A 27,852-nucleotide genomic window follows, 5' to 3' on the forward strand; every position below is an offset into this window, starting at 1 on the left:
GCGGTGTGTCGTCCACGAAGCCGTGGGCTCTGCAGTAAAGAAGGTAACTGTTCTGGTAGAAATTTGTGCTTTAATATATTTTTTGTTTGTTTGTTTGTTTGTTTGTTTAAAACAAGTTCCCACTTCCCTGAGGAAGCCCTGTCCGACATTCCCGAGGAACCATGGGGGTGTTTTTTTTCCTCCTTTAGTTGCTCTTCACATTTCTTCATTCCTATTTTCTGTCTTTCATTCCTTCTTTCCTGTTTTTCTGTTTCTTTCCTTCCTTCCTCTCTTTCTCTCACTCTCTTGTGCACGTGCTTTTAAAAAAACCTTGTCTTTATTTTTTTAATTTTGTTTTAGACATTACGACTTTCTCAAGGAGTGCTCCAGTTCTGAGCCAGATCCCTTTGCGTGGTCATGCCTGTCAGTCTTTGGTAACGTATGGACACTTTGGTGTGCCAGTGAGGAGGGGAGGAAGAGGAGCAGAGGTGGCTGAGTAGGAAAGGAGCAGGAATGTCTCGGTCCGAAGACAGGAGCGCTCACTTGCCATCATCTGAGCAGCACGTAAAGGAAGAAAGTCAATGGGCCACAAAGACAAGGGCTGTGCAGGGCTGGGACTCCACTTCCTGGAAGAGCAACCGCTGCCAGCCAAGGAGAGAGAAAGAGAATTAGTGATGGGACAGAGACAGACCTCATCAAACACGTCAGTGCACATCAGTGTCAACACCTCTCCTCCCACCCCAAACCACAAAGCACATCTCAGATCTAATTAAAGGTCTTTATACCCTTCCCTGGACATTTTCAAGGCTTCCCAATTTTATTTTCTTTCCAGCACGGGTGAAAATGCTGAGTCTTGGTTACTTTTGCAATCCAACCTCCTCTCTTCCTCCGAAGATTCAGCTTGAGCCAAAGAAAAAGTTCTGCTTGTGGTTTGTTTGGAGTTTGGCCATGCTAGGCTGAAACAGATCTTTAACTGCACGGAAAATTTGGACATTTTTGGGGTGTTCTGCCTGTTTTGATGTTTTGTTTTCCCCTTCACCTTTGGAACTAAGAAAATTGTTGACAGAAAGTCTTTCTCAACATTCTTTTTCTTTTTTCTTTCAAAATAAATAAATCAAACCATGCTTGCAAATCTCTGGCTTGCATACAGTGGACATCAGGTCTCCTGCCTAACCGGGGCGTGTTACAGAGGGCACAGTCAGGACTAAGGCATGGGACACACCAGTGATTCCTACCCCGGGACTAGCATCTGCATACTGATTGTGCACCTTGCTATGGCTTTGATCTCAGTGAGATGGGGCTGTCTCATTTCCTGGAAAGCCGGCACCAGGAAAACGTGGATGTGAGCTAAGCACCATTGTCAGGATCAGGAGGGAGGTGATATCCAGCTCAGGTAGCTTGCTCCCATCACTCGTGTAATAACCTGCCTGGCCATGCCTCTCTGCTCAGAGGGCAATGGGAAGAAGAACAGCACTCCTTGCTCCAGGCCACAAGAGGCAGATTTTTTTTCCTAGATAAAAGTTGACTTAACCCTGCAGAAGCCCTTTAGCACTTGCCCTTTCCAAAGCCACCATACCTAGGGCTTCCAGGAAATTAAATATTGCAGAAGCTTTTAGCAGCCTGGGGGCAACACCCCCAATCCAACCTACTGGCATGGACTTCAGCATGCTGGTGTCTGGCAGCACAGCTCCTACAGGATGCTCCTCTGAGCTCTTGCTGACTCACTGCTAAAAAGAATGAGTTCAAGGGTCTGACAGGGCCTCTCCTATCTTCTGTTGGTGGAGCTGACCATCTTGTCGGGTCCCATCAGTACATCGCTGTGCTGTGAAAGGAGCTATACATCCCTAGCACATGCATTCACGTCTGCACCCCCACCGGCTGGTTTTCCCCTGAGGCACACACACTCTCACCCTTGTTTGGTCCAATTGGCTTCCTCGGACAGTCCCCCTTTTTCAGAGTGACATCGTCGATGGCAATGTCCCCCTCGTAGCTCGTGCCCCGGACACCTTCAAAGATGATCTGCAACCAGAGCACGGGGCAGAGCCCCCTGTGAAGCTGCGGAGGACCTGCTCCCTTCCCATGCAGGGGGAACAGCCTCACTGCGGGGCTCTGCAGGGATGAGCAGGGCACAGACCAGCCCTTACCGGTCCCCCAGTGATTGACTCCCCCTATCTCTCCAGCACCCACAGGATTTGGAGGGCTGAGCCCCATAGCTTAGCGGGCCAACCCCCGTGTGCTTAGCATCTGCAGTCAAAAAATGAGCATGTAGAGTTTTGCTTTATTTAGTATGTTACATGAGCAAACCCAGCACTGAATAGCACTCACAAGAGTAACTAAATCCTTATTTATTATTTTACAGTACCCAAAAGCATGCTGGGCGTTTTGCCACAGTACCACATCTTACCAGCCTGCACAGCCCCAGCTCTCACAAACAACCCTACAACAGCCAAGTACCCTGTTGGGCAAAGGCACCTGCAATAAAACATCCAGTAACAAAGCCACACACTTGTCTGTTACTCATAAATGACTTGTCAAGGGGATACAGCGTGCCCAGTCCACATTCACAGGCTGTCCTATGGTCCTAAACCAGAGGCACCGTGGGGGTGGGCTCTTGTAAGACACGCTATGAGAAACCTCCAGCGCTGTCACCTCTGATTTCCACTAATTAGCTCTAGTGACCCTGAGGGTGCAGAGCTCCCACGTGCCCTCCCCATGCCCGACCAGCCCCCATGCCATGGAGGCAGACCTGTGCTGGGAGATGTCCTACGGGCCATGGCACATGGATGGGGTAGGTGGCAGGCAGCTCCCTGGTGGTGGACCTGACTTACCTGGAAGGGTCCTGGTGGGTTGATGGGCACATGTGCTTGCTGCCACATGTTCCCCCTGTTCCCGCTGAGCGACCACACCTGGGTGTCGATGGCCCGCTTGTTCCGCACACGAACCAGCAGATTCAAGGAGCCTGTAGGGGAGAAACCGGGCGCTGGTGACAGGGGGTATGCAGGAAGCCCAGCCCGATGGGCTGATCCTCGGAGTAGCTTTTTCTTCTGGGTTGACTCTGGTTTTTCTGGGTTTTTCTCGGGTTGATTTGCCGAGGCGATTGGCTCCGGGGCAGACGCGTTCTGCAGCGGAGCGGGGGATCGGGCCAGGCAGGGCTAATTTTTTCCGGCATCGAGCCTACTTGAGGGCATCGAGCCTACTTGAGGGAGCCGCCAGGACCCGGCAGCCCTCGTGAGGGAGGCTGACGAGGCGAAGGCGGAGCCAGCAGCGCCCCCTCCCCAGCCATTCAAAAGCAGCCCTTAGGGAGCGCGGCGACCAGGGCGGGCAAACAGGGCGTGGCGCGTCAGAAGGGAGTGGCGCGGCAGTTAGCGCGGCAGTTCGCGCAGGAAGGGCAGAGCGCTCCCCCTACACACAAACAACACCTCGTTAACAACAGCCGTAACTAGGCCATAATGGTCGCCACCAGGCACGGCGCGCTCTCCAGAAAGTCGGTACACACGCAGACCGACTACCCATTAAAAAATGCCGCAGTTCAGGTCACCGGATGCAGGGAGTGTCTGAGCCTGTTGCTGCCTTCGGCGGGAGGCAGAGAAACTGTGTGTGTGAGGTGCGAGCAGGTGGATGATCTGGTCCGCATGGTGGCGGAGCTCAAGGAGGAGGTGGAGAGGTTGAGGTCCATCAGGGAGTGTGAGCGGGAGATAGACTTCTGGAGTAACTCCCTGCAGGGCCTCAAGGGGAGGTGCCGAGGTGAGACTCCTCAAATGGGGGTGGACCCCCTGCCCTGTCCCCGTCGGGCAGAGGGAGGGGATCTGGGAGCTGAGGAGGAATGGAGACAGGTCCCTGCTCGACATCGCAGGCGATGCCCTCCCCTTCCGGCCCCACCTTCCCAGGTGCCCTTACACAACAGGTTCGAGGCCCTAGAGATTGAGAGGCCGGTGTGTGAGGAAGAGGTAGCAAATGTTCCCAGGAGGATGCCTGGGGCGAGGAGGTCGACTCCGCGCCTCAGGACTGCCTCCACCAAGAAAGACAGGAGGGTTATTGTTGTTGGTGACTCGATTCTTAGGGGAACAGAGGGCCCTATTTGTCGGCCTGACCCTACCCGTAGGGAAGTCTGCTGTCTCCCTGGGGCCAGGGTCAGGGACGTTGCCAGGAAGCTTCCTAACCTGGTACGCCCCTCTGACTACTACCCCCTTTTGATAGTCCAGGCGGGCAGTGATAACATCGAAGAGAGGAGCCTCAAGGCTATCAAAAGGGACTTTAGGGGAATGGGTCGGTTAGTGGATGGAGCGGGAGTGCAGGTGGTGTTTTCGTCCATCCCTATGGTGGCAGGGAGGGGTTCAGAGAGGACACGGAAAGCCCACCTGTTAAACACGTGGCTCCGGGGCTGGTGCCAACGCAGAAATTTTGGGTTTTTTGATCATGGGGCACTTTACTCAGCACCTGGCCTGATGGCCGCAGACGGGTCCCTATCTTTTAGGGGAAAAAGGATCCTGGGCCAGGAACTGGCAGGGCTCATTGAGAGGGCTTTAAACTAGGTAGGAAGGGGGATGGGGCTGAGGCTAGGATTGTTGGGGCTGTGCCAGGGGGAACAATGGCAAGGCCGGAGGATAAGGCAATGGCCCAGCTGAAGTGCATCTACACCAATGCACGCAGCATGGGTAACAAACAGGAGGAGCTGGAAGCCATCGTGCAGCAGGCAGGCTACGACTTGGTTGCCATCACGGAGACGTGGTGGGACCAGTCTCATGACTGGAGTGCTGCAATGCCTGGCTATAAGCTCTATAGAAGGGACAGGCAGCATAGAAGGGGTGGTGGTGTGGCTCTCTATGTTAGAGAGTCTTTCGAGGTTGTAGAACTCGAGGTTGGGAATGACAAGGTTGAGTCCCTTTGGGTTAGGATCGGCAGGGACAACAAGGCTAGTGTCCTGGTCGGGGTCTGCTATCGACCGCCGAACCAGGATGAGGAGACGGATGAGGAATTCTACAGGCAGCTGACAGAGGTTGCAAAATCATCAGCTCTTGTACTCGTGGGGGACTTCAACTTCCCTGACATATCCTGGAAGCACAACACAGCCCTGAGAAAGCAGTCTAGGAGGTTTCTGGAGAGCGTGGAAGATAGCTTCCTGACGCAGCTGCTTAGTGAGCCTACCAGGGGAGGTGCCCCGCTAGACCTTCTCTTCACAAACAGAGAAGGACTGGTGGAGGACGTGATCGTCGGGAGCTGTCTCGGGCAGAGTGACCACGCAATGGTGGAGTTCACTATTCTTGGCGAGGCCAGGAAGGGGACCAGTAAAACCGCTGTATTGGACTTTCGGAGGGCTGACTTTGAGCTGCTCAGGACACTAGTTGGTGGAGTCCCTTGGGAGGCGGTTCTGAAGGGCAGAGGGGTCCAGGAAGGCTGGGTGCTCTTCAAGAGGGAAATCTTAATGGCGCAGGAATGGTCTGTACCCACGTGTTCAAAGGCGAGCTGGCGGGGAAGAAGACCGGCCTGGCTCAACAGAGAATTGTGGCTTGATCTTAGGAGGAAAAAGAGGGTTTATAAGCTTTGGAAAAGTGGGCAGGCCACTAAGGAGGACTTTAAAGAAGTAGCGAGGCTGTGCAGGGACAAAATTAGGAAGGCCAAAGCTCATCTAGAGCTCAATCTGGCTACTGCCGTTAAAGATAACAAAAAACGTTTCTATAAATACATCAACACAAAAAGGAGGACTAAGGAGAATCTCCATCCTTTACTGGATGCGGGGGGAAACTTAGTTACAAGAGATGAGGAAAAGGCAGAGGTGCTCAATGCCTTCTTTGCCTCAGTCTTTAGCGGCAATACCGGATGTTCTCTGGATACTCAGTACCCTGAGCTGGTGGAAGGGGATGGGGAGCAGGATGTGGCCCTCATTATCCATGAAGAACTGGTTGGTGACCTGCTACGGCACTTAGATGTGCACAAGTCGATGGGGCCGGATGGGATCCACCCAAGGGTACTGAGGGAACTGGCAGAGGAGCTGGCCAAGCCACTGTCCATCATTTATCAACAATCCTGGCTATCGGGGGAGGTCCCAATCGACTGGCGGCTAGCAAACGTGACGCCCATCTACAAGAAGGGCCGGAGGGCAGACCCGGGAAACTACAGGCCTGTCAGTTTGACCTCAGTGCCAGGAAAGCTCATGGAGCAGATCCTCCTGAGAGTCATCATGCAGCACTTGAAGGGGAAGCAGGCGATCAGGCCCAGTCAGCATGGCTTTATGAAAGGCAGGTCATGCCTGACGAACCTGATCTCCTTCTATGACAGAGTGACGCGCTGGGTGGATGAGGGAAAGGCTGTGGATGTGGTCTACCTTGACTTCAGCAAGGCTTTTGACACTGTCTCCCACAGCATTCTCCTCAAGAAACTGGCTGCTCTTGGCTTGGACTGGCGCACGCTTCGTTGGGTTAGAAACTGGCTGGATAGCCGGGCCCAAAGAGTCGTGGTGAATGGAGCCAAGTCCAGTTGGAGGCCAGTCACTAGTGGCGTCCCCCAGGGCTCGGTGCTGGGGCCGGTCCTCTTTAATATCTTCATCGATGATCTGGACGAGGGCATTGAGTGCTCCCCCAGTAGTTCGCAGATGACACCAAGTTAGGTGCGTGTGTCGATCTGCTTGAGGGTAGGAAAGCTCTGCAGGAGGATCTGGATAGGCTGCACCGATGGGCTGAGGTCAACTGCATGAAGTTTAACAAGGCCAAGTGCCGGGTCCTGCACCTGGGGCGCAATAACCCCAAGCAGAGCTACAGGCTGGGAGAGGAATGGTTGGAAAGCTGCCAGGCAGAGAAGGACCTGGGAGTGATGGTGGATAGTCGGCTGAATATGAGCCAGCAGTGTGCTCAGGTGGCCAAGAAGGCCAACGGCATCCTGGCTTGTATTAGGAACAGCGTGACCAGCAGGGCTAGGGAGGTGATCGTCCCCCTGTACTCGGCTCTGGTGAGGCCGCACCTCGAGTACTGTGTTCAGTTTTGGGCCCCTCGCTACAAGAAGGACATCGAGGTGCTTGAGCGGGTCCAGAGAAGGGCGACGAAGCTGGTGAGGGGCCTGGAGAACAAATCCTACGAGGAGCGGCTGAGGGAGCTGGGCTTGTTCAGCCTGGAGAAGAGGAGGCTCAGGGGTGACCTTATCGCTCTTTTTAGGTACCTCAAGGGAGGCTGTAGCGAGGTGGCGGTTGGCCTGTTCTCCCACGTGCCTGGTGACAGGACGAGGGGGAATGGGCTTAAGTTGAGCCAGGGGAGTTTTAGGTTAGATGTTAGGAAGAACTTCTTCACTGAAAGGGTTGTGAGGCACTGGAACAGGCTGCCCAGGGAAGTGGTGGAGTCACCATCCCTGGAAGTCTTCAAAAGACGCTTAGATGTAGAGCTTAGGAATATGGTTTAGTGGAGGGCTGTTAGCGTTAGGTTGGAGGTTGGACTCGATGACCTTGAGGTCTCTTCCAACCTAGAAAATTCTGTGAAATTCTGTGACCTGCATGTCCCACTGGCAATATTTCAACCACCTGGGCTATCCAAGGAGGATACAGACCCTGATGAAGACAGAGAGGACCTGATGAGGAAGAAAGAGTCTGTGGCATGGCTGATGTGGCCTTGCACAAGAAGTGGGTTGCAGAAAAGCTTGCTGCAAGGGACTTCCAGAGAGGTCCTGTTCAACCTCCTGCCTGAAGCTGTTTCCTGAAATTCTCTGAGGACAACAGCTTTTCTGAATGTCCAACATGAACCTTCAACGCTGCCATGTGTGGCCACTGTTCCCTGTTATATTGTCACATATTACTGGTAAGAGTTTGGACAAGTTATCTTTGTAATTACCCTTCAAATAGTCAGGGGCCAAGGGCCGATAGCAGCCTCCTCTTCACCAGACTGAGCAAGTCCAGCTCCTTTGACCTCTTTTCTCCAGCACATGTGCTCCTGGCCCTTGACCAGCCTGATGCCTCTCCGATGGACCCACACCAGTTCCTCCACATCCTACTTGAACTGGGGAGGCCGGGACACACGTTCCCCTCTCCGCATTCACCACTAACACCTGGCACATGCAGCCTACAGCCTTCTTCTTGCTCTCTGGCCATTAGAAATGTGACCCATGTCCTCAGCAGCCACTTGCTTCCCATCCCAGCCCCCAGGTTTCAGAGGGACACAAACACTCTGTGAATCAGCACTGGCTTTAGGCCCTTGCAATCAAAACAATTCCCCAAAGGTTTTGTCTACCATTAGAACAAAAACAAAGCCAACAAATCTCAAAGCGCTTCCAGTTTTTGCTTTGAAAATTGTCACACCCCCCCTACACTCCACCCACAAATGAAACTATCTGTTTACCTTTCTGTAGTGTATTTTCAGCAATCTTCCTCAGCTGTTTTTTTGTTGTTGTTTTTTTTTCCTTTTCTGAAAACATTTTTAAACATTCATTTGGGGTTGAACTGAAACACTTTTTTTTTTTTTTTCCAATTCAGCTGGTGAACCAAAAAAATCAATCATGACTCTATGGTTGTTCATCAGTGTTTCTGGTCTCCATACCCAGACGTATTACCTCTGAGAGCAGACAGGCAATAACAGCCTTTACTTAGGTGTCCTTAGTCTGTCTGTGCTTGGGATGCTGCTTTCCCACCTGGTGCGCTTTTCTGAGAGGCATAAGGGAACGGTCAGGTGAAGGGGTAGGGAAAGAGGCTTTCCTAAATAATGTCCTTCCTATACAATACCCTGAAATTCTTCTTGGCATGTCAGCCCTGGGGTTACTGTGTGAAGGACAAGGACATGGAAGTACCCCTGTCAAGTGCCTGGCTGTCAGAGCGCGAGATACATTACAGGGAGTTCAGAGATGCACAATAAAGATGATTAAATGTTTAGATTCTGAGTGGCTGACTTACAAGAAAAGGTTAAAAGAATGAAATATGTGTATAATTTAGTGAACTGAGAAAAGACGGGCACGGTTATTGACTGGAAATATTCAGAAGCTCTAGCATTAATGCTGGCTGAGAAAACCAGATGAAAGGCCTGACCAGCCAGGGAGAGGGCAGGACTGCAGGGTTTGCAGGGAAGGAGGGATTCCTCCTGTCATCGGGAGGACATCTCACCACCTGGGATGCAGCCTGACCAGCCCGCAGAGCCAACATCCCCCTTCCAATTCCTGCAAGCCAAAAGCGAATAAGAGAAAGGGGAGAAACATCCTTCTGCCTGGAAATATCCCGCTATTGAATTCCTTTCCCCAGTGGTTCTGAGTTTCCCAGCTGGGATGCACACCACAGCCCAAGGAGAGGAGAGAAATAACTTGTTTCTCTCCTGGGATCAGCTGGCACTGTGCAAGCTCAGGGACACAAAGGCAAGCAGGTGGGATCACGCTCCTGGAAATGCAATGCCTGGGATGGACAGAAGACACCACAGGAGCCTCTGGCAAAATCAGCTTTGAGCCACTGGCTTCTTGGTGTCCTCCTTGACCTCTGGAGCTTCAGGGAAGTCTCACTGGGAAGCATACCCAGTCCTCACTGGGGCCTGTGGCCAAACCGATGGCCCACGCGGGGTCTATGCAACCCCATAGATCAGTGTCAGCCACAGTGTGTTCAGAGCAGCTAATTACAGAGGCCAGAGCTGGTGAGGTGAGGAACTGAGAGAGAATGAAGAATTAATGTGGCGCTGCCAGCGAGCATGGATTAAAAACAACCGCTGTCTATTCTAACCTCATTTGGGGATTTGCAGCTAGGATCTGCTACACCAGAGCCTGGCTGAGCAGCCAGCGCTGGGACAAATCAGGCGGCAAATGAACTTTGGTGCCCTAGGATAAAAGAGAAGGAAAGATAGAAAGGGACCCAGAGAAGCATCTGGAATGCAAATCAGTGCCCCCAAAGCACTGTCTGTGAATACCTGGCCTGAACCCAAACTGAGCCTGAGCATTTCCTGGCTGACAGCTCACTGTCCTTGCAGTGAGCGGAGAAAAAGTTTCAACCTTTTGGCCTCCAAATTCCCTAGTAGAACTGTACTGAACACGAGCAGGCACTCTTCAAGTGGTTCGCAATTGGAAAGGAAGCTCCCCTATCTGCTCACAACATGCTATGTTTCACCATCCCTGTCTACACACTGAAAACTGAAGGTCAAAACAGCCAAGCAATATGCCCATGACTGTCTTACAAATCAGTCAGAGGTGCAAAGGGGGGTCAGATCTGCTGCTTGTAGCCTACGTGCAATCCCAGCTAAGTCACAAAGCCTCCCCAAGGCTGGGAAACAACCACAAACCCTCCCTTCTCCAGTAACACTGTCACTGGGAATGTGCTTCTGGGAGACATGGCAGGGACTCTAGGCCTTCAAACTAAACAGGGGTGAAGCCCCTGTCCATACGAGCTGGGCTGACAGTGTCATAGGTGTTAAAGATTGCACAAGTCTTCGGCTTTAGTCCTTTCCTCTGTGTGTCTGTCTGCCACAGTCTGCCAGTCCAGCTTAATGGCATGTATCCTGGGGTGGAAGTGCCTGGAAATGAACATTCAGATCTGAGCTACAGGCAGAGCCATTTAACTTAGCAGTCCTGCACTACAGAAAGCCCCAAGTCATCTCTCTAATTGCTCAGAGCTTCTTTATCTCTGCTTTTCAGTCTGGCCTGAAAGGCAGCTCCGTAATGGAACAAGTGCTGCAGGGCTTTGTATTTTCCAAGGGAAAGCTTTGGGTGCAGCCCACTGCCCTAGCACCAGATATTGTTCCAGGATCCTACTTATATCAGAATCCTTATGCAGGAAGCAGATGAAGGCTCTGGCTCAAATGGAAGGTGGAGCCTATGGAGATATTGAAGTCCATAGCTCCTGACCCCTGGTGAATCCACACCTCCTCACACCCACCTCTGTGCAATGTGGCAACATCCCTCTCAGGCCTAATTAACTCTGCTCATACCCTGTGTACCTTTCAGCATGACACACAAGTTCAGGCCAAACCTGATGCTTGTAAGATCCCAAAGATGCTCCTCCTGGAGCAGAAATTCATCATCCAAACACCACCGTGCAGAAGGTGGGCAATGCATGGACCAATCCTGTGTGGGGACTGGGGACCCCATTCACAGCTGTGATGCTAACTGGCCACACGATCCTTAGCAAACTGCTTTCACCCTCCGTGCTTTATTCCCCTTATCCGCTGACATGACATGATGAAGGTAATGAAGAGGGACAATAACGTTCACTGGCTGAGAGGGGAATTCAGAAACATCAAATGTTTTACGAGTGCTCTAAGACCTGAGAAAGAATATACCAGAGAACAGGAATACCTGAGCTCTTCTGCCTTTCCAACAGTCAAAGGTGAAGAAAAAGCAAAGTAGGACCTACCCTCCAACCCCCATGCCTCTATCAGTGGAGATGTGAAAGGCCCTTCTGGGATGTTCTCCTATGCCAGCTGTTGCAGCCAAGTCTTTTGTCTGTTTTTGTACTAAATTCATGCCCGGTTTCTTGTATCAGAGTCCAAATCCATCTGGCCAGTTTTGTCACCTCTTTGTTTAGCCATCGCCTTTTCCCCATCTCCTCCATCAGATGTGCCTGGCATTTCCTAAGGGCACACACAAAGACGGGCCATCTATCTGCTGCCGAATCTCTCCAGCTGACCAGAGGCGGGCAAACACAAGAGAAGTCCCAGGATGCCCGCAATCCTGTTGTTACTCTCCCCAAACAAGGCAATCTTCACATTTCTCTTGTAATCTGTATTATTCCTTCTCCCCAAACAAAAGCGAGAATAAAGGCCAGTGAGGAGCGATGAGGAATCAATTACAGCAGGAGCGAGCCCTGCCTTCTGCTGGCTCCCTTTAAGACCAAAGCTGGCATTTCAAGAGTGGCACGCACACAAAAGAGCACCAGCTGGGCTGCCAGATAGGGTAGCCCAAGGGATGCCTTTAAATGTTACCTTCTCACAAGAAGAAAAGGTCTCCTCTCAGTTTCCACGGGTTGGGGACTTCACTGTCACACTGAAAAGCAGCGTGGATCTGGAAGAGCTGGAAGGGTCTGTAGGGGCAGCACCATGGGCACAGGACATGTGGGGTGGCCGAGCAGGCAGAGGTTGCCTCCAGGGCTCTCTGGGGGGCAGCTGGGAGAGTGAACATGGAGTGGGAAAACGCTGCTGCATGCAGAGTTGGGCACACAGCTCAGTTTATGAGGCTGGGGGGGTGAAAGCAGCCATAAAGTGAAGGGAAGACAATGCTGTGCGCTGTGAGGCAGGGTGCTGTGCCAGGCAGAGCTCCGTGGGCTGCATGGGGAAGCTTGTCAGGATTCACAGCCAGGAGCAGGGGGTGCTGCAGGCTCAGGCTGATCTCACCACGGCTCCCCGCCACCTTCCTGCAGCATCCCAGCTCTGGGACCAGGTGATCCCAGTCTCTATGAACTGTGAAGTTCTGGCTGCAGCCACAGTTTGGGCTTGGCACCCAACTGAAGCTGTCCAGAGAGGGGAATGCAGGGCTTGGAGCCCCGTGGAAATTCCCAGGGCATTACAACTGCATACAAGACAAACTGAGAAGAGATGCAGAATCTGAATCGTGGCAGGAGATGTCCAGTGGGGAGAGGACTGGGACACTATATAGCCTGGCAGAGTCATTTGCAGACCAAATATGAGGTCTAAAGCCAGACCATGGAGAGAAGAGCTCTTACCTCTCAAACAGGGGCTTTGAGCACTTCCTTAAGTGTGGTTTAGTGTAACACTGCTGATAACAAACTACAAGCCCAAAGCTTAGTGCAGGCAAATCCCAGGAGCAAAAAAAAAGTCCCCAGAAAGAATTTATTACAGCTCATAATCCCCAGAACAAATACACGCCTCTGCCTCTCTCCCCCTCTCCCTCTCTCATTTAAATGGATGTTAATGAAAACCAGTCCGTGTCAGGCTTGTGTTCTCAGTTACAGTGCTGTGGGGGAAAGTTACTGCTCCGAGAGCCAGGAAGCAGAGAGTGGAAAAACAATCGTAGCACAGATAGAGACAGGGAAATAATATCAGCTTGTACTGAGTCATAATTTTAAGGAATGTGAGTCGCCTTCATGCCATGATAGGATGTATTTATTCCTTCACAGTCTCTAATGATGCTTCATACATTAATATATGCGGAATAAGACAGTTAAAGCCCTTCAGCTTCTTCCACCCCTGGTTACACAGAAACCTTATCTCAATGCATCTTTAACTGATCCCAGCTCGGTGTGCAGGGCCCCCGTGTCCACTCGCAGGGTCGCTACACGGACACCTTCCACTCCTTCAGCAACTTCAGGGAGCTTGTCAGTACCAAATACACCGACTCTTGGTCACAGTTTGGAAAGCAGGGCTATCCCAGCTCTATTCACGAGGTATCCCCTTTGGCTTTAGAGAGACTGAGCATGTTCAGAGCTGTGTCACAGGCCTGCTAATTGCTACGGGATGCTGACTTTCAGCTTCATTATGCTGGGGAGACTCTGATGAAAGGGATCGGGGGAATCACAGCCTCCAGTTCCCTGCTGTGGCTGGGACTTTCTGAGGATAAACACCAATATAGTAAGTTTTGATTGGCAATGTTTCCCCTACAGCAAACCTGTGAAAATCATTTATATCTCGCTACAGGGAATTTTGTTGGATTTTACTGTGGATTTAAAAATCAAAGAAACAAACACATCTCCACCCCTGACCTCCTAAACCACCATCAAATGAGGATGGGCTTGAAGCAACATCCCCTGACATGGCAAAGCCAATCGCACGGATTGATCTATGATCCATCACTATCTGACCTGCCTGGCATGCATATGAATGTTGGGGTGGAGGGAACGGACCAGCAGAGAAGCAACAACACTGCAAAAAGGCAAAGTGGCCACGGGGCTGGCAACCTGAGGGTTACATGCTGCATGGAAAGGGACCTGGGGCACGCAGGCAGTGGGGTAAATGCAATGGCATGGTCGTGCCTACCTTATATGACGAGGAATGGAAGTGATAACAGGAGGGGAGTGGGCAAGCTACAGCTACAGCTCCTTCTCTCTAGGATATCCCCACCTGCCTGTGTGCACGGAGAGCAGATGGTGATATGGTAGGAGCAGACTTGCAGTGGAGCTACGCTTGAGCTCCTTTGCTCATTTGATCCACAGTCTAATTAGAGAAAGTGTTGGCACATGAAGATGAATGGTACAAGACATCCATTTTTGAAGCCATGTGTACAAAGAAAAATTCTGCCATCCCTCTTCATGGAAAATTCCCTCAGAGGTTGTTTGTGACCAGTAACAGGCTTTCCCACACGTGGACAAGTGGATGCGGATTAAGAAATTCAAAAACAGGAAAAAGAAATCTCTACACTCCATAAAGTCAAATTAATGCTGTCTCAGAAGAACAAAGGCCCACCTACTATGCAGCTGGAATAGAGCAGAGGGAGGGTTCAGAGTCTGGCATCTAAAAGACGAAAAGCAGGAGTCCTCAGGCATTTCGCCAACTCCACATCTGATTCATCACGCCATCTTGCTTAACCACATCCCTTTCCAGTACTTAAAACATGTTGCAGGGGATAACATGGACAGGCTATGTCCTTCCCTGCAGGACAGCTGGGGTGTTTGACTCCCAGCCCCTAGCCCTGCTCCATTTCCACAAGCCCTGAATGCCACCTTGGGCACCAGCTCTGCTCCTGGGTGCCAGCTCACTCTACTGCTGCCACCCACCTGTGTCCAGCACCGGAGCCATCATGGCAATGTGCACCAGGCCTGTCTGACCAGCTGGGTGCAACATCTGTGGGATCAGGCTAGGAGCATCTTCTGCTGAGCTGAAGGCACCCTTTGTGTTCAGTCCAGACACTCAGCCTAATAGCCACCAGGTCCTCTGTTTGCCCACACCTCCTGGAGACCTCCTGATCCATAGATGAGAGCACCTAAATTCATCTCAAACCCCAGAACACACTGTCTAGGTTACGGTCCTAAGGCCTTGCTGAGGACAGATGCCCGACCACAACTTCTCATTACATAGGCCAAGCATAAGGCAGGGTTTCGGACCTACTCTGGTGAGATGTCTGTGAAGAACTACCCAAAGGCAGCAGTGCTGGTCAGCCCAGGGATTGGATCTACAGCATCCCTTCTTTCTTCCCCTCAGACATTTTTTGGGACCAAGCTGTCTGAAGGCAGCCAAGCAGCTCCTTTCCTTTCACTGTTGCTGTACCTGGTGGTACCCAGAAGGAGACCTTAGCTGGGCTAAGGGAAAATGGAAGTACAAGGAGCATAGCACGAAGGAGATGACACGTAATTGACTTTTCCCACCAATTCTGCAGACTGAAGAGGCAGAGTGAGCCAGAGCTGCTGTGAGGTCTGCCTGCTCCTTGCTCACCCTCTGTTTCGCGATGTGCCCAGATGCCTCCAGGCAGACCCCTCTCTTCCCCCAGCTTTGGTGACTGACCCTTTCCTCTCTGCCACCAGCGACAGCCGGCCCCTCTGTGCAACTCCTGTTCCCAGCTCAGGGGCTGAGAGCATGCACTGTGCTCAGCTCTCTGGCTAGTTGCAATGGAAGCCTGCTGCACGGACACTGCCAGGTTTAAAAGAGCACTTGCATCCCTTCTGCGGGCAGGCTTCACAAAGACCTCGGTCAGAGGGGAAGGAGCCTCTCAGAGCCCCCAGGATACAAGTGGTGTTGGGGGACACCACCACTGACAAAACCCCTGCAGAAGCAGATGTACTTACGCTGTCTCTTCTCTGTCCCTGTTAACAGCCTATTTCCCCATCATCGCCCAGGAGCCAAGCACAGGGCAGCTGCACGGCTGCAGGGCTTGCAGCAGATGGGCTGTGTTAGTGCAGGGCCGAAGCAGGCAAGACAGCAGGGATGAGCAGCTGAAGTATTCTTCCTCTTGAACTGGAGACTCTGCTCAAAAGCTGCTCTCTGGCCTCCTCCTCTGCCTGACCCAAAGAAAGGCGGATGTTTAGGGCCTGGGAAGTGGGGAGGACAGGGTCCTCTCCAGGCACTGTAAGAAGGCTGTTGAGCAGGCTGTGTTCCCGGCTTTGAGGTGGGATGGATGATTATAACCACAGACTCCCTTCCCATTTCGTGCCTGGCTATAATTTCCCCAAGAAACTTACTGGGGAGAGGCTGAAATGGTGAGGCTCACAGCCAGGATGTGCAAACTCCAGCAGTTCGGGTGCTGGGGTGCCTGTCATCCCTGTGGGGCTCTCTTTGGGAGAGGCAGGCACTCCTGGAAGCAGTGGTGATGACTGACACTTGTTGAACATTTTTATATTTTCTGGGAAGCTTTTCAATACATGTTACACATCAAGTCTCGCTAAAGTTCAAGAACAGTCTGGGATGGTTGCACAGGTAGTGCAAGACAGTTTTGTCCCCTGCCCCCCAACTTCATGCAGTCAGAGCACCTGGGAGGTCTCTGGGGGTGCACCTGGAAAGACCAACTTCAGCTTCCACTTGTACAAGTCTGAAACTAGGCTCTGGCGAAACAGCTGATGCTCCACGGAGACAGGCACTTAGAGCTCCCATTTTCTCTTAAGCCTCTGTAATGCTTTGTATCTAGCAATTTCAGAGTCTGAATAATTGATACAACACCTGATCGTTCAGGAGATGATCAGGTTGCAGTTTATCCTTACTCAGCTTTGCACATGGCTGCAGCTGCTGTGAGCCAAGTCTGAATGGAAAGATGCTTTGCTCAGAGCCTGGAGGAAGGGAAGGGGGATTGCAGCAGCTTCCCACAGGACAAGTAACAGTGAATTAAATCAGGTAAGCAGGAGTAAAGAAGATCTATGAGGATTCAGGGCACCTGCAAATGAGTTGATGTCAGTGATCCGTGCCTGACATTCTCTCCAACAAATTCTGTAGTAGGATCATGGCTGGAAAATCAGCAGAAGAGGACTTTTGAAGAAGGCATTATTTCAGTGTCTGTCTGCACTGGAAACTTGATTCAGTGATGCACTGATAGGGCGGGTGGCAAGGAAACCTGGGCATCAGTGCACACAGATTCAAGGTAATAGCAGAATGCCTGCATCGACACGAAGACACGCTGTTCATGCAATAAACAGGACAACACATATATGACTCTCTTTTCTTCTTCAAGTGTTCTTCAACTTCATGTCAAGCTCTTTGGGCTAGGGACATTTCAGTCCCACATCTGTAAGCTGTGTCAAGTGTGCTCTTGGTGCTGTTTGTAAAGTAAACATCCAGTCAAGCTGTGGACACTGGTTATTTACTGGGTTCCAGCAAGAGTAACTGAAGGGAGTTGTCTGCCCTTGGTTATGCAGGAACTTTGATTAGATGATATATTGGTCCCATCTGGCCTTAATAATCTTTAGATCTATGGCTTTAATCCAAAGCTCACTGAAGTCTTTAGAAAAGCAATGACTTCAACAGCCTTTGGTTCAGAGCCACTGTATTGAACCTACAGAGCTTGAATGACACTTTACAAATACGTAGTTACCTTGCCAGGTATTTATAATCCTTGCTCATGATGATGGTATTTGACTAACTTCCAAAAGAACCGAGCAGATACTATCAGAAGAGACCACAGTCTATCCAAAGGGTCCATACCATAGCCCACAGCAAGCTGCTTGACGACTGCACGGAACATTAGTTAAATACACATCCATTGATGGATGAATGAGTAAAGCCAAGAACCCATTTGAATAAGTGGAAAAAGAAAGGGTATAAAAAAAATTAAATACATTTTTTCATTACAAACTGTTCACTTAGCTCTAACTGCAAGTTGTTTTCAGGAGCCTTGAGGGAAGTGAATCACACTCATTAGGAAAATCAGCCTCCCCTCAATCAATCCAGTGATGTAATCTCTACCGTGTAGAAATACTGCACTGGTCACAATGGCATGGATTTAATTAATTTTGCAGTCGTATATTAGGCAAACTTTGTATCTCCAGCACAATGCAGCTTCCTCCAGGGTGGTACCCGTATAACTGCATGCAGTAGCATGGTGCTGTATGCTCAGCCAACAGAATGCATTTATCCAGGGGGTTTGGGTGGGAACAAGGGAGCTGAGATGCTGAATATTACGAAAAGGACTTCTTCATGGTTCAGGGCACTTTTACATTGACATAACTGGTACCTGTCAGTTTGTGTGACCTAACACCTCTCTTACTACTGTCACTTGTCAGAAACAACAAGCAACCATGGCAGGTATCCCTGCAAACATTGTCCCCTATTGCATTCGTCCACCACGACCTCTCAGACGCACCTTTGCACTAGCTGCGTTATTTGAGTCGAAGAAGAGAAGCAGCAATTCAGTTTGGCAGGCCTCCCTGTCTATGTGTCCTGCTCAGCTGGGGGCTGTCAGTGGTGACACCACCAGCCCACAAACCTATTACCCTGGTAAAACAGCTTACGGCTTTCTTGAACTTGGATGCTGTGGCAAGTGGTGTGATCAGGGCTCATTGTTTCTGCTGACTCGGAACTAAAATCCCTTTTAATCAGTCCCAAACACTGTTCCTCACAGTAGTTTACAATTTCACTGAAAGCTTCCCATCCTGATTATACACAGGCCAGGCTTAGCTGGTGTGATCAGATAGGGGCCGTATCAGCACCAAGCTGGAACAACAGCACCTGTAACTCTCCAGGTTTTTCATAGATCTTGGATGCATCCCAGAAAATAAGCTTCTCTGATTTCTGGAAGAGGGACTTGCCAAGGTAAGTCTGTGGCACTGCTAGCTCAGATAAGCAGCTTGAACTATAAAACTACAAACCAAGAGCAGGATCTTCAGACATTGTGTTTAACCAGGCCTGGCTCTCAAAGCCCAGGACCTGCCAGTTTTACTAGGGGGAGCAGATGAACATTCCCAGCTTGGGAGACACCCAGGGCAAGGAGGGGTCTTTGCTCTCTCCCCTTTCAGAAACCCCATGTTATAAGCCTGTGTGCAGTCATGAGAGCTTTAAAAGCACAGCAAAAATAGTTTGGAAAGGATCTGCCAGTGAGCTCACCAATCAAAAGGAGGCTAAAAATTGCTATTTGGGTACATTTGATTTCACTGCTTGCACATGGGTACCCCCTGCAAGCATCCCCCTAGTAGGCAGCCTCTGGGAAGGGAGGAAGAGCCCGATGGTGGAAGCCTGTGGGGATTTGTCCCCAGCTTCAAGGCTGACTCACCAGGCCAGTAACTCAATAAAGAGTTGCACTTGATAACTGGTCACTGCCTGCCGTGGCTAGCTTCCTCTGCTGAAGGAGGGTGCAAAGCAAGCAATTCCTCATTTGACATATCTGCACCTGCCACAAGCAAGGCACCCTTGTTGTTGAATGTCTGATGGAAACTGTATTTCTTTCCTGCTCCTCCTCCTGATTTTCTTGTTTGGGCTGGCAGGATTGTAGGGCAAAGCAAATGCTCTCTCTGGAGGGGGGCAAAGGAAGGAAAAACGATGACCAAATAACTCCAGAAGAATGGGAATTGCCTCCAGGGAGCTCCCCTTCACCCTGCTCTCTCATCAGCTGCAAGATATTCAACATCATTCTGCTCTGCTACCCGCTGAATATTTTATACCATGGCTACAAACGCTCCATTTGTATTCTGTTTCTCTCTTTCGTCATATCTATTATAAACGAGTAGTGTCTGAAAACTCTCCCAGGGAAGATTTGCCTGGATGGCTATGGATATTTTATAGTCAAATTGTGAGAGTAAACCAGCTTTCAAGTTCTGTAGAGGGGGAAAAGGGTAATAAAAGGGTTATTAAAAAAATAAATAAATGTCGGGGTTTTATACGGCTTCCTTTCATAGTGACAGAGCTTCAGTTGGCTCCACGATGGAGCTGGAGCTGCTACGAGAGGCTTGAACTCAGAGATCTCATCTTGCTGGCACAATTTGCCATCAGGAGAAATCTGATAAACTATGGTGGGCTCAGCAGGGCTGGAATCTGGCTTGGTAGGGCTGGGCTGACACTAGGTGACAGGGGTGAGGGATGGGTCTGCAGGCACTGGGGACAGGTGGCTATATGGGAAGTGATATGGACGTGGCCCAGGGCTGTGGCCACCCCATCTTTACCTTCATATCGACACTTACGTGATACAGGTAGGAGGCCAGGGTCTGCCTCTTCATTTGGTAGGAGTCCTAGCAAGGGGGGCTGTATCTGAGGGTGACTCTCCTCTTCTCCAGCCAGGGGCTAAAGAGGAAGGTGGCAACAAGCTGAAGAAGCTTGCTTTGCCCTCAGGCAGGCTGCCACTTCCACAGGGGGATCTCAGAGGACTTCAGCCACCAAGGGCATCAAAATTGGCACCATCCAAACAAGCTAAAGGTTTCTAGCTGGAATTCACAACCTTCACACAAGCAAAACAAGCCAGGGAGTATCCAACATGCATTAGAAAGGCAGACTGAGCCATTAGACCTACTGTTGGAACAGAGAGCATCCCAAATGAGGGTTCATTCATGTGTGGATACAAAGGACTGAATTTCAAATTATGGATGGATATATTGTGGGTTTCCTAGACCAAAGCACATCTTCTGTAGCCCAAGAGAAAAGAGCTTTTCCTCATTTTTTTCTCTTTCATTCTGACTCTATCTAATCAGTCTAATTTTTAAATAATTTATTTGCTCTCAGCTCAGCAGCACCCACCCTGGAAAATCATCGCATAGTATTAAAACAGTCTATTTACTTCAGACAAATTTAACAGCCCCTTTGTGCATCCAGGGGGAAATAGGAAACAGGCAGGGACAATAAGGGAAAAATCAATTGATGTAGAAGGCACCTGAAGCCGGGAAATACAAATAGCACTTGGCGGCTTCCCGAGGTCTTTGGCTTAACCGTATATTTTGCTCTGGGCAATTTGTGGATGTAGCAAATGAGTGAAGAGTTTAAAATGTTAAAAGCCAAAAATCAGTCATGAATTGATTCCATAGCATGCCCAGTCCACACTGTCTCTGGACAAACCACGTGAATGCTGTCAAGTGAAACTCTCTTCCAATACAGACCAAAGCTAAGGGGCTTTTTCTTTCACAATGAAATGAACTTGAAAACAGAATATACAGCTGTATTCCTAAAGGAAACAAAGCAAGAGGAGGTCTTCTCCCTCCACACCTTTTTTCCTTGTCAGTCTCCCATTTCTCCCCATCGGTCTGTGCCACCTGTGATTGCAGTCACAGAAACCTGAATCCCTTACAAAAATGCCAGGAGAAAACAGGTGGGCATTAGGCAGCAAAGCCAACTGACCACAAAGGAAAATGGTAGAGAAAAGGGAATTTGCCAGCCAGCGTTAGCAGCTGGACTCTGTCAGCTAAGCAAGCCCAGGAAAACCTGCTGTCAACCTGTACCAACAGCCTGAGTAACCTGCCAGCATGAAGGCAGCACAGAGCAGCCCATCTGCAGGAGAAATACAGGTATGTGGAAACACCTCTGACCTGGCAGAAAACACCTCTGACTGCAGAAAGCAAACACGGGTCCTCTTAGCAAAGACAGAGATGGAGACCTGCTCAGTGAACCGCAATCCATCCCTTACCGCTGGCACCCTCGGGGTCAGGGTTTCAGCCTAGCCCCCACTGAGACAAGAAGATTTTACAGCTTAAACTCTCTGCTCAGCCACACATGCACAGGGACGTGATGGCCGGACTCGGGAGTGTGCTCCCTCCCAATGCCATCCACGGTGCTGAGGCAGAGAGCTGTTAATTAACCCCGTTTATTGAAGGGCGGACACATTCCTGCCTGGGCCCTGATTTTTCAGTCAGGCTCCAGTCCAGCAGGTGATTAATAACCCAGCGTGCTGTGGGAAGAGTGCATCTATTATTCAAATTAATGAAATTATAATCAAGAGGTGACGAATTAGCAATTGCTCCTTGACTGGATATGGAAACTCATTAGTGTGCCAGGCACTTCTGTGGCGCTCGCTGCGCTTGTAGGCTTACGGTTGGAGAGGAAGGAGCCAGGCAGAGCAGGGAGCCCCTGGGCACAGCTTTGCCCTGGCATGCACATCCTGACCATTCCAAAATAGCTGTGGCCACCACAGAGCCCTCCAGTCCCATAGAGTGCCTCCACCTTCATCTCCTCTCTGACACCCCACTGTCTAGAGCAAGGTGGCTGTGGCCGTGTGAGGGAGAAGCACATGAAAGCAGCTGCAATGCTCTTTTTTTTTGTGGAGGGTAGGGGGGGGCCTGTGCCAGAGAAGGCATGAACCAGAGGGGAAGGCGTGATGGCTGACTTCAGGAAACCGTCCCGAGGACAGGCTGCAGCAGCCACACAATCCTAGCACTGCTAAGCTGTGGGTAAGGGATAACCATCTGAAGACCATCCCGCTGCTTTGAGCACTGGAGCGAGACTCCCACCCACCCAAATCACTGGCTGCAGTCGTGGCTGGTGGAGCTGAGGCTGGAGGTCTTCCCTGACACCCTGATCCAGGCTGGGGCTACCCGTCCCCAGACGGTACTCACCGATGTGCTTGCCGTACATGTGGTAGTAGAAGGAGACACAGTAGTACTTGGCCGTAATGTTGTAGAGAGGGCTGATCAGCCGGGCTTTGTCTCCTGTCACCCGGGGCCGAGATGCCTCGATGAACATGTAATAACCTATACAAGGAGAGGGAAAGGTGGGGAAAGGCAGCACACACGGCATCTCCTGCCCTGCAAGTGGGGGGATGCTGGAGGCTGGGACCATTCAGTTGTGATCCCAGCCAGCAATATTCCTAGAATATCTGCAGGTGTTCTCCCTGATGGGATTGGCAGAACCCATGTTAATGCATGCAGCTGATGAGTCCCCGAACATGCATGCACACCTCTGTCTGGGGGCAAAATGAACCCTGCTCCTGCAGCACAAGGAGCCCCAGAGCTGGCTGGCAAGAAGGAAAGCAGAAAGGGGATAGTGAAACCAACCCAGTCTAATTTCTCGGCCTCAAGCAGAAGGAGAGAGCATTCAATACATTTGGCCTAAACAACATTGTTATCTAAAGAGAACAATACCAAAGTAGTTGCTAACAACCCAGGGCGGAATAGATTAGCTACTTGATTTGTTGGCATCATTTTCAATGCTGGATCAGGCTGGCATACTGAACGCTAACAGGAAAAGCCATTTTCTTAGCTGGCCACTGGATGTTTCCCTTTTATTATTTTTTTTTTCTGAGTTCAGAGAGTTGTGCTTGCATACAAATGTACTTTCCTTATTACAGAAAGGGAAAAGTAATACTCAGCTAAATCTGGAGTGTGTACCCCATGCGCAGCTCGTGTGAGCAGTACGTAACACCATTCTCCTCCAGCCAGGGGTGAGGCACCTGGTGAGTGTCACCTCCCCCAGCCTCATTCCCCGTGCTGCTGTTTAATACCGAGGAGATCTGGTTGCCCCACTGAAGCCTTCTTTGAGGAAACAGCTGTCTAAAACCAGCAGGGTGATTTCTAGGTGTTAGAAACGTTCTCCTAGTTGTTTATCCTTTTTTGACTTCAAAACAAGCATCAGACGGGACAAGGACATTAGGCAGTAGGCAATTAGCTGGTAACAAGAACTAATGCTCACACTATTCCCTTAAACAAAGTCGTGGGCGTTTTAATTGTGTGTTTAGTGCCAATCAGTAACATGCAAATTAACCGCCTGCTCCCTGCACCCTGTGTGGAGGAGAAGCGTGTGTGCGGAAAGCAGATCAGCGCTCCGCTGGCTCCCAGAGCCTCAGGACTCCCGACGAGCAGTGGCGTGTGCCTCACCTCCAGGGCCGAGCCAGAAGAAACCCAGAAGTGTGCCTACCCTCCGGCGTACCGCTGATGTCCGTGGGGGGCCCTGTGTTGACGGTGCGCTTGGGGTTCTGGGTCAGGGCGTTCTGCCGCGTCCAGTCGAAGTTGTCCATCTTGTCCTGCACGAAGCCACAGATCTTCTCGTCCTCGAAGCGGCAGGTGTTATCTGCAGGGAAGGACAGGAGATGGTCAGCTGCAGCTTCTCAAACCTCCTCGCCGAGGCTGCCTGGCTGCTTGAGGAGGGCACACGCTGCTGCTGCAGCACCGCTGTGGCTCTGTGTGGAGCAGAGGACAGATGGGCAGCCCCCGGCCCCAGGAGGAGGCTGGAAAGGAAAATTTCTGTGATTAGTGTGATTATGGAAGGGTTAATCCAGGCTGATGGATGCAATGATCTGGCAAAATAGAGTAAGGCTAAGAGGACTAAAGAGAAAGAGAGGTTCTGCTGGGAGGTCTCAGGGAGCAGACGTAGAGGAGGGCAAAAATGTAAAGAGGAGCACAGAAGGCAAACAGGCCACAAGGGCTTTTAAACCAGAACAACTTGATGGTAGAATAATTTCCCCAGGAGAGAGGAGAAAGTGCGAGACGATGACCCCCACTTTGGTCTATGTATTAAACTAAACTATGGCACACATGAAAAAATCAGCTGTGGAGAAGAGGTCAGCTCAGCGCTACAAATGTGTCATTTAGCTACAGCACATTCAATTTATACCAGCTAAGAGACACATTTGCTATTGCACCTTATGCTGGTTCACCTAACAAAGTAAGCTATGCAGGCAAAGGGTTTTTATGTAGGATCAAACACCCATGCAAAAGGGCTTCCTTCTACTGCTACCACAAGACGGTCACACCTTATGGCAATATTATAAGGCAGGTGAAAAACCTGGGACATAGGCATGACCCAATATAGACTTAAAAAGAACAGTGTGAATTGGGCTTGACCAGACTGAAGATGGTCTTTTGTCTGCCCTTTGTGGTGAAAAGGTACTTCCTGAGCCACAAAACCAAAGGCAAAGGACAAGCCTTGCACTGCTAATATGGTTGGAGAAGGATAGGGAAAACAGGCAGAAAAGAAAGAAAATAAGTCCAAGTTCGGTTATGAAAATTGTTCTGTGTTTTTGAAAGATCCATGGGCAGAAATCAGAACTGGGGAATGAGCTGAGAGTGGGATCTCAGAGCTTGTAAGTGGTGCAGACACAGCAAGCACAGATCTCTATCTTCTGCCTTTATGTTAGAGCCAAGAGTTTGTGCTATGAAACTGGAAGATAAGGTAACTAAAATCCATGAAAGAACACGCAGAAATGAAAAACGTTCTTTCTGAGGACTTCAGATTTGTTAGAAACCTCATCCATGGCATGATGATGCGTGATTCAACTCTTTGGGGTTTACCCTCACCCTGTTCCTGCTGTCATGGCCAGATGAAGAGAAGCCTGAATACCTGCCTGGGCTCCTGCATTCCTCCATCCTCAGGTGTTGTTTGCTCTGGTTCCTGAGCAGGACACCTCAGGCTTTCTGTCTGAGCATGGGTGGCTCTAGCAGGACGTGTAGGACAGAGCAGGGTCAGCAACCTATGTGCTGGGTGCCAATGATGGGATGGGGAAGGGAAGTTTCCTCCAAGACCAGGGTGAAAAGCTTGAGACATGGTATGTTGTGTTGGTGGAGCTTCTCATACCTACCATACACCCCCAAAACTGCCTTCTTGTACCAGAGAGAAGAGACCAGCCATGAAATGAACAGCACCTTGACTCTGAGATGCTACACCTCCCAGCTCCTACCTCACAGCTAAAGCTCCTCTGATTTGTGAAAGAAAACAACTGTCTGCCGCACAGACATCAAAAACTTGCACGCCCCTGTGGCAGGAACCCAGGGGCTCTATGCTCTGTCCTTCTTGCCTAGCTCCCCCACCAAAGCAGTCAGAAAAGAGGAGGCAGTGTCCTCCCATGGCCCATGAAGTGGTTGGACACTGCTGCAAACCAAGGGCTCGGTTCATGGATCGGGGCAGCTGGTTTTTCTTCTAGCTCAGCAGGAAACACCGCTCCTGCGAGCTGAGCACAGCCATAGGGAGCTTGGCTGGGCTGTCCACTTAACTGCTGATTAACCCTGGCTAAGTGCTTTCCGTTCAATCTGCTCATTTCTAATTAGCATCCTAATCCAAATTAGCCGCTGCTCCACAGTGCAGTGCCGGGCGCCGGAGGCCACGTGGCGGCTGGAGCTACAGGCAGGATCGGATGGGGCAGATGCCTGCAGGGGCTGAAGCCCAGCAATAAAACAGGCCAGAGGGGCTCTATCATCCCTAGCACAAGGAGAAGGAGGGGGAAAAGGGTGAGAAAACAGCTTCTAAGGGTCCTTCCCTGGCCCTCGTGGCTGAGAGGAGGGCACCCATGGCTGTAGCAGGAACCTCAGAGGAGGCGCTGGAGCCCACAAGCTTTCTGATGTTGCTGGCGTAGTCTAGCACCCCTGGCTTGTCTCTCTCAGACTGAAAACCAACATTTGCATGGCTCTAGCTTATAGGATGCTGGCTGCAGTCAGAAGACAAGAGTTTTCTCTTACAATGGCATTGCTCGACACAGCAGAATCTACCTTGACTGTCCTTTCGCAATCAAAGGTTGTGGGACAGGGAGGGTTTGCACCTCTGACCCTGTCGTGCTTGTGGACCTTCAGAGGAGGAAGGTAACATCTTTCCCCAGCACAAAATTCACTTTATAGGGAATATCAGATAGAAATCAGAGCTGAAATATGTAACACAGAGGCAACTGACTGAGAGGGAGCAAACCCACAAAGAAAAAACCACAGAAACCAAAGGAGAAGGAGGCTAGGGAGGAAGCCCAAGTTCAGGTGGAGATGTGAGAGAAGGTGGTCAAAAGACTCAGCTTGGGGAGAGAGAAAAAAACAGATCTCTGCAAGACAAAAGGACAGTGTTCTTGGCTTACAAATGCCAGATGATGGCCTGCTGTATAAGAAGTCCCACACACCCATGGGAAGAGGACTTGAAAGCTTGCAGATAGTAGGAAGAGGCTGCACTTACTGCTGCATGTGGGACACCTGCCACAGGACAAGGCATAGTGTGCTACGGACCCCTAGCTCCTTGAATGCCAAAACAGGGCCGTGACTCCATCCTCTCCTCTCGCTCAGATGCAGCAATTTCCAAAAGGCAATGCTTCCAGCAGAGATCACAAAGGGGAGGAGGACCCTGGGCACCACAGCAGGATCAGGCTTACTTGCAACACCTTCTGCTGTGGGGGAGTTTAACTACAGCATGTTGCCTCTGCTTGGCTTGGGATCTCAAGGCACTTTGCAGCAACTTATGAACAAGGCTTCTCAATATCTCCACAAAGAAGCAATGCCTCTCTTTATATATCTCTTGCATTACACGTGGGGAAACAGATGCACAAAAATATAGGCAGACACATTTAAGGTCACAGCAGGCAGTTCTAAAGCTGGAAACAGAACCCAGGTGTTCTGACTCCTGGTCCTTTGGTTTAAAACAAACCACAGGAAGGCAGAAGCTCTGCTGTTTCTCCAGGCTAGAAGTGGAGATGCCCAGAATGACTTGGATATGTTCAGTGTGGTTTGGGACACCACCAGTATGTCACCTCTGGATGGTTATCAGCAATGCTGACTGGGAGAAAACTGGCAGATCCATCTGAAAAGCAAACCTTTCAATGACCCACTGTGTCTCAGAGGCCACAGCAGTGATCTAACTGCTGACCTTGTCTGTGTGAAGCAAATCTTCTTTCAGGCTCACACCATCTGCCAGGGATCCTGGCTCAGCACTGTGGAGCAAAGGAACCTTCCTGTTTAAAAATTAATCAGGGGCTTTAAATATTGAACACAGAAGTTGTTCTCTGGATTGTTAGAGGCGAGGTGGAAGTAGCAAGGGAGCTGGTTCCTCAAAGGCTGGAGTTAGTGCTGTCTTCACCAAACAGATTTCCTTGGCAGGCTTTGCAGTGGCAGCAGCTCAAAGTGCAGAGATGTTTGCTCCTGGTTACAGGCACCTCCCTGCATCCCCAAGGGAGAGACCCTCAGCCGTGGCTATTAGCATTTCTCGTTGCTTTACCTTCTTGAGAAACATAATGGAGGTTTTCATTTCAAGTCCTTAGGGAGAAGCCATTCCTGGCCCTGAAATTCTGACTGCCAGATGAATGCATACAAAAAATAATAATATGATCCTAGCTGCAAACTATGGGTGAATAGCAGATGGAAGCTCATTCGAATAAAATTGCTTTCATCATTTAGCTGTGCTCTGACGGCTGAAACTGGCTTAGAGCACAAGGGACCATGATCCGAGCCTCAGCTCTGTTACAGACCCACAGTGT

The 27,852-nt window shown here is 50.4% G+C and overlaps 1 protein-coding gene across 3 annotated transcripts in view; it reads right to left on the reverse strand.

The window, feature by feature from the left end:
* Positions 1 to 234: 234 nt before the first annotated feature.
* MDGA1 (MAM domain containing glycosylphosphatidylinositol anchor 1) overlaps positions 235 to 27,852 on the reverse strand; it is a 137,330-nt gene continuing 109,712 nt past the window's right edge. For 2 of the 3 annotated variants that reach the window (XM_032184006.1, XM_032184008.1), the window contains 5 exons: positions 23,553 to 23,705; positions 22,256 to 22,390; positions 2,808 to 2,938; positions 1,890 to 1,998; positions 235 to 620 (listed from right to left, as the gene is read on the reverse strand). In XM_032184006.1, the coding sequence (XP_032039897.1) occupies positions 529 to 620; positions 1,890 to 1,998; positions 2,808 to 2,938; positions 22,256 to 22,390; positions 23,553 to 23,705 (620 nt within the window). In that variant the 3' untranslated portion in view covers positions 235 to 528. The remainder of the gene's footprint in view (positions 621 to 1,889; positions 1,999 to 2,807; positions 2,939 to 22,255; positions 22,391 to 23,552; positions 23,706 to 27,852) is intronic. The other variant, XM_032184007.1, reaches the window with a different exon arrangement.

The sequence above is a fragment of the Aythya fuligula genome, chromosome 3 (assembly GCF_009819795.1).
Source record: "Aythya fuligula isolate bAytFul2 chromosome 3, bAytFul2.pri, whole genome shotgun sequence".
NCBI lineage: Eukaryota > Metazoa > Chordata > Aves > Anseriformes > Anatidae > Aythya > Aythya fuligula.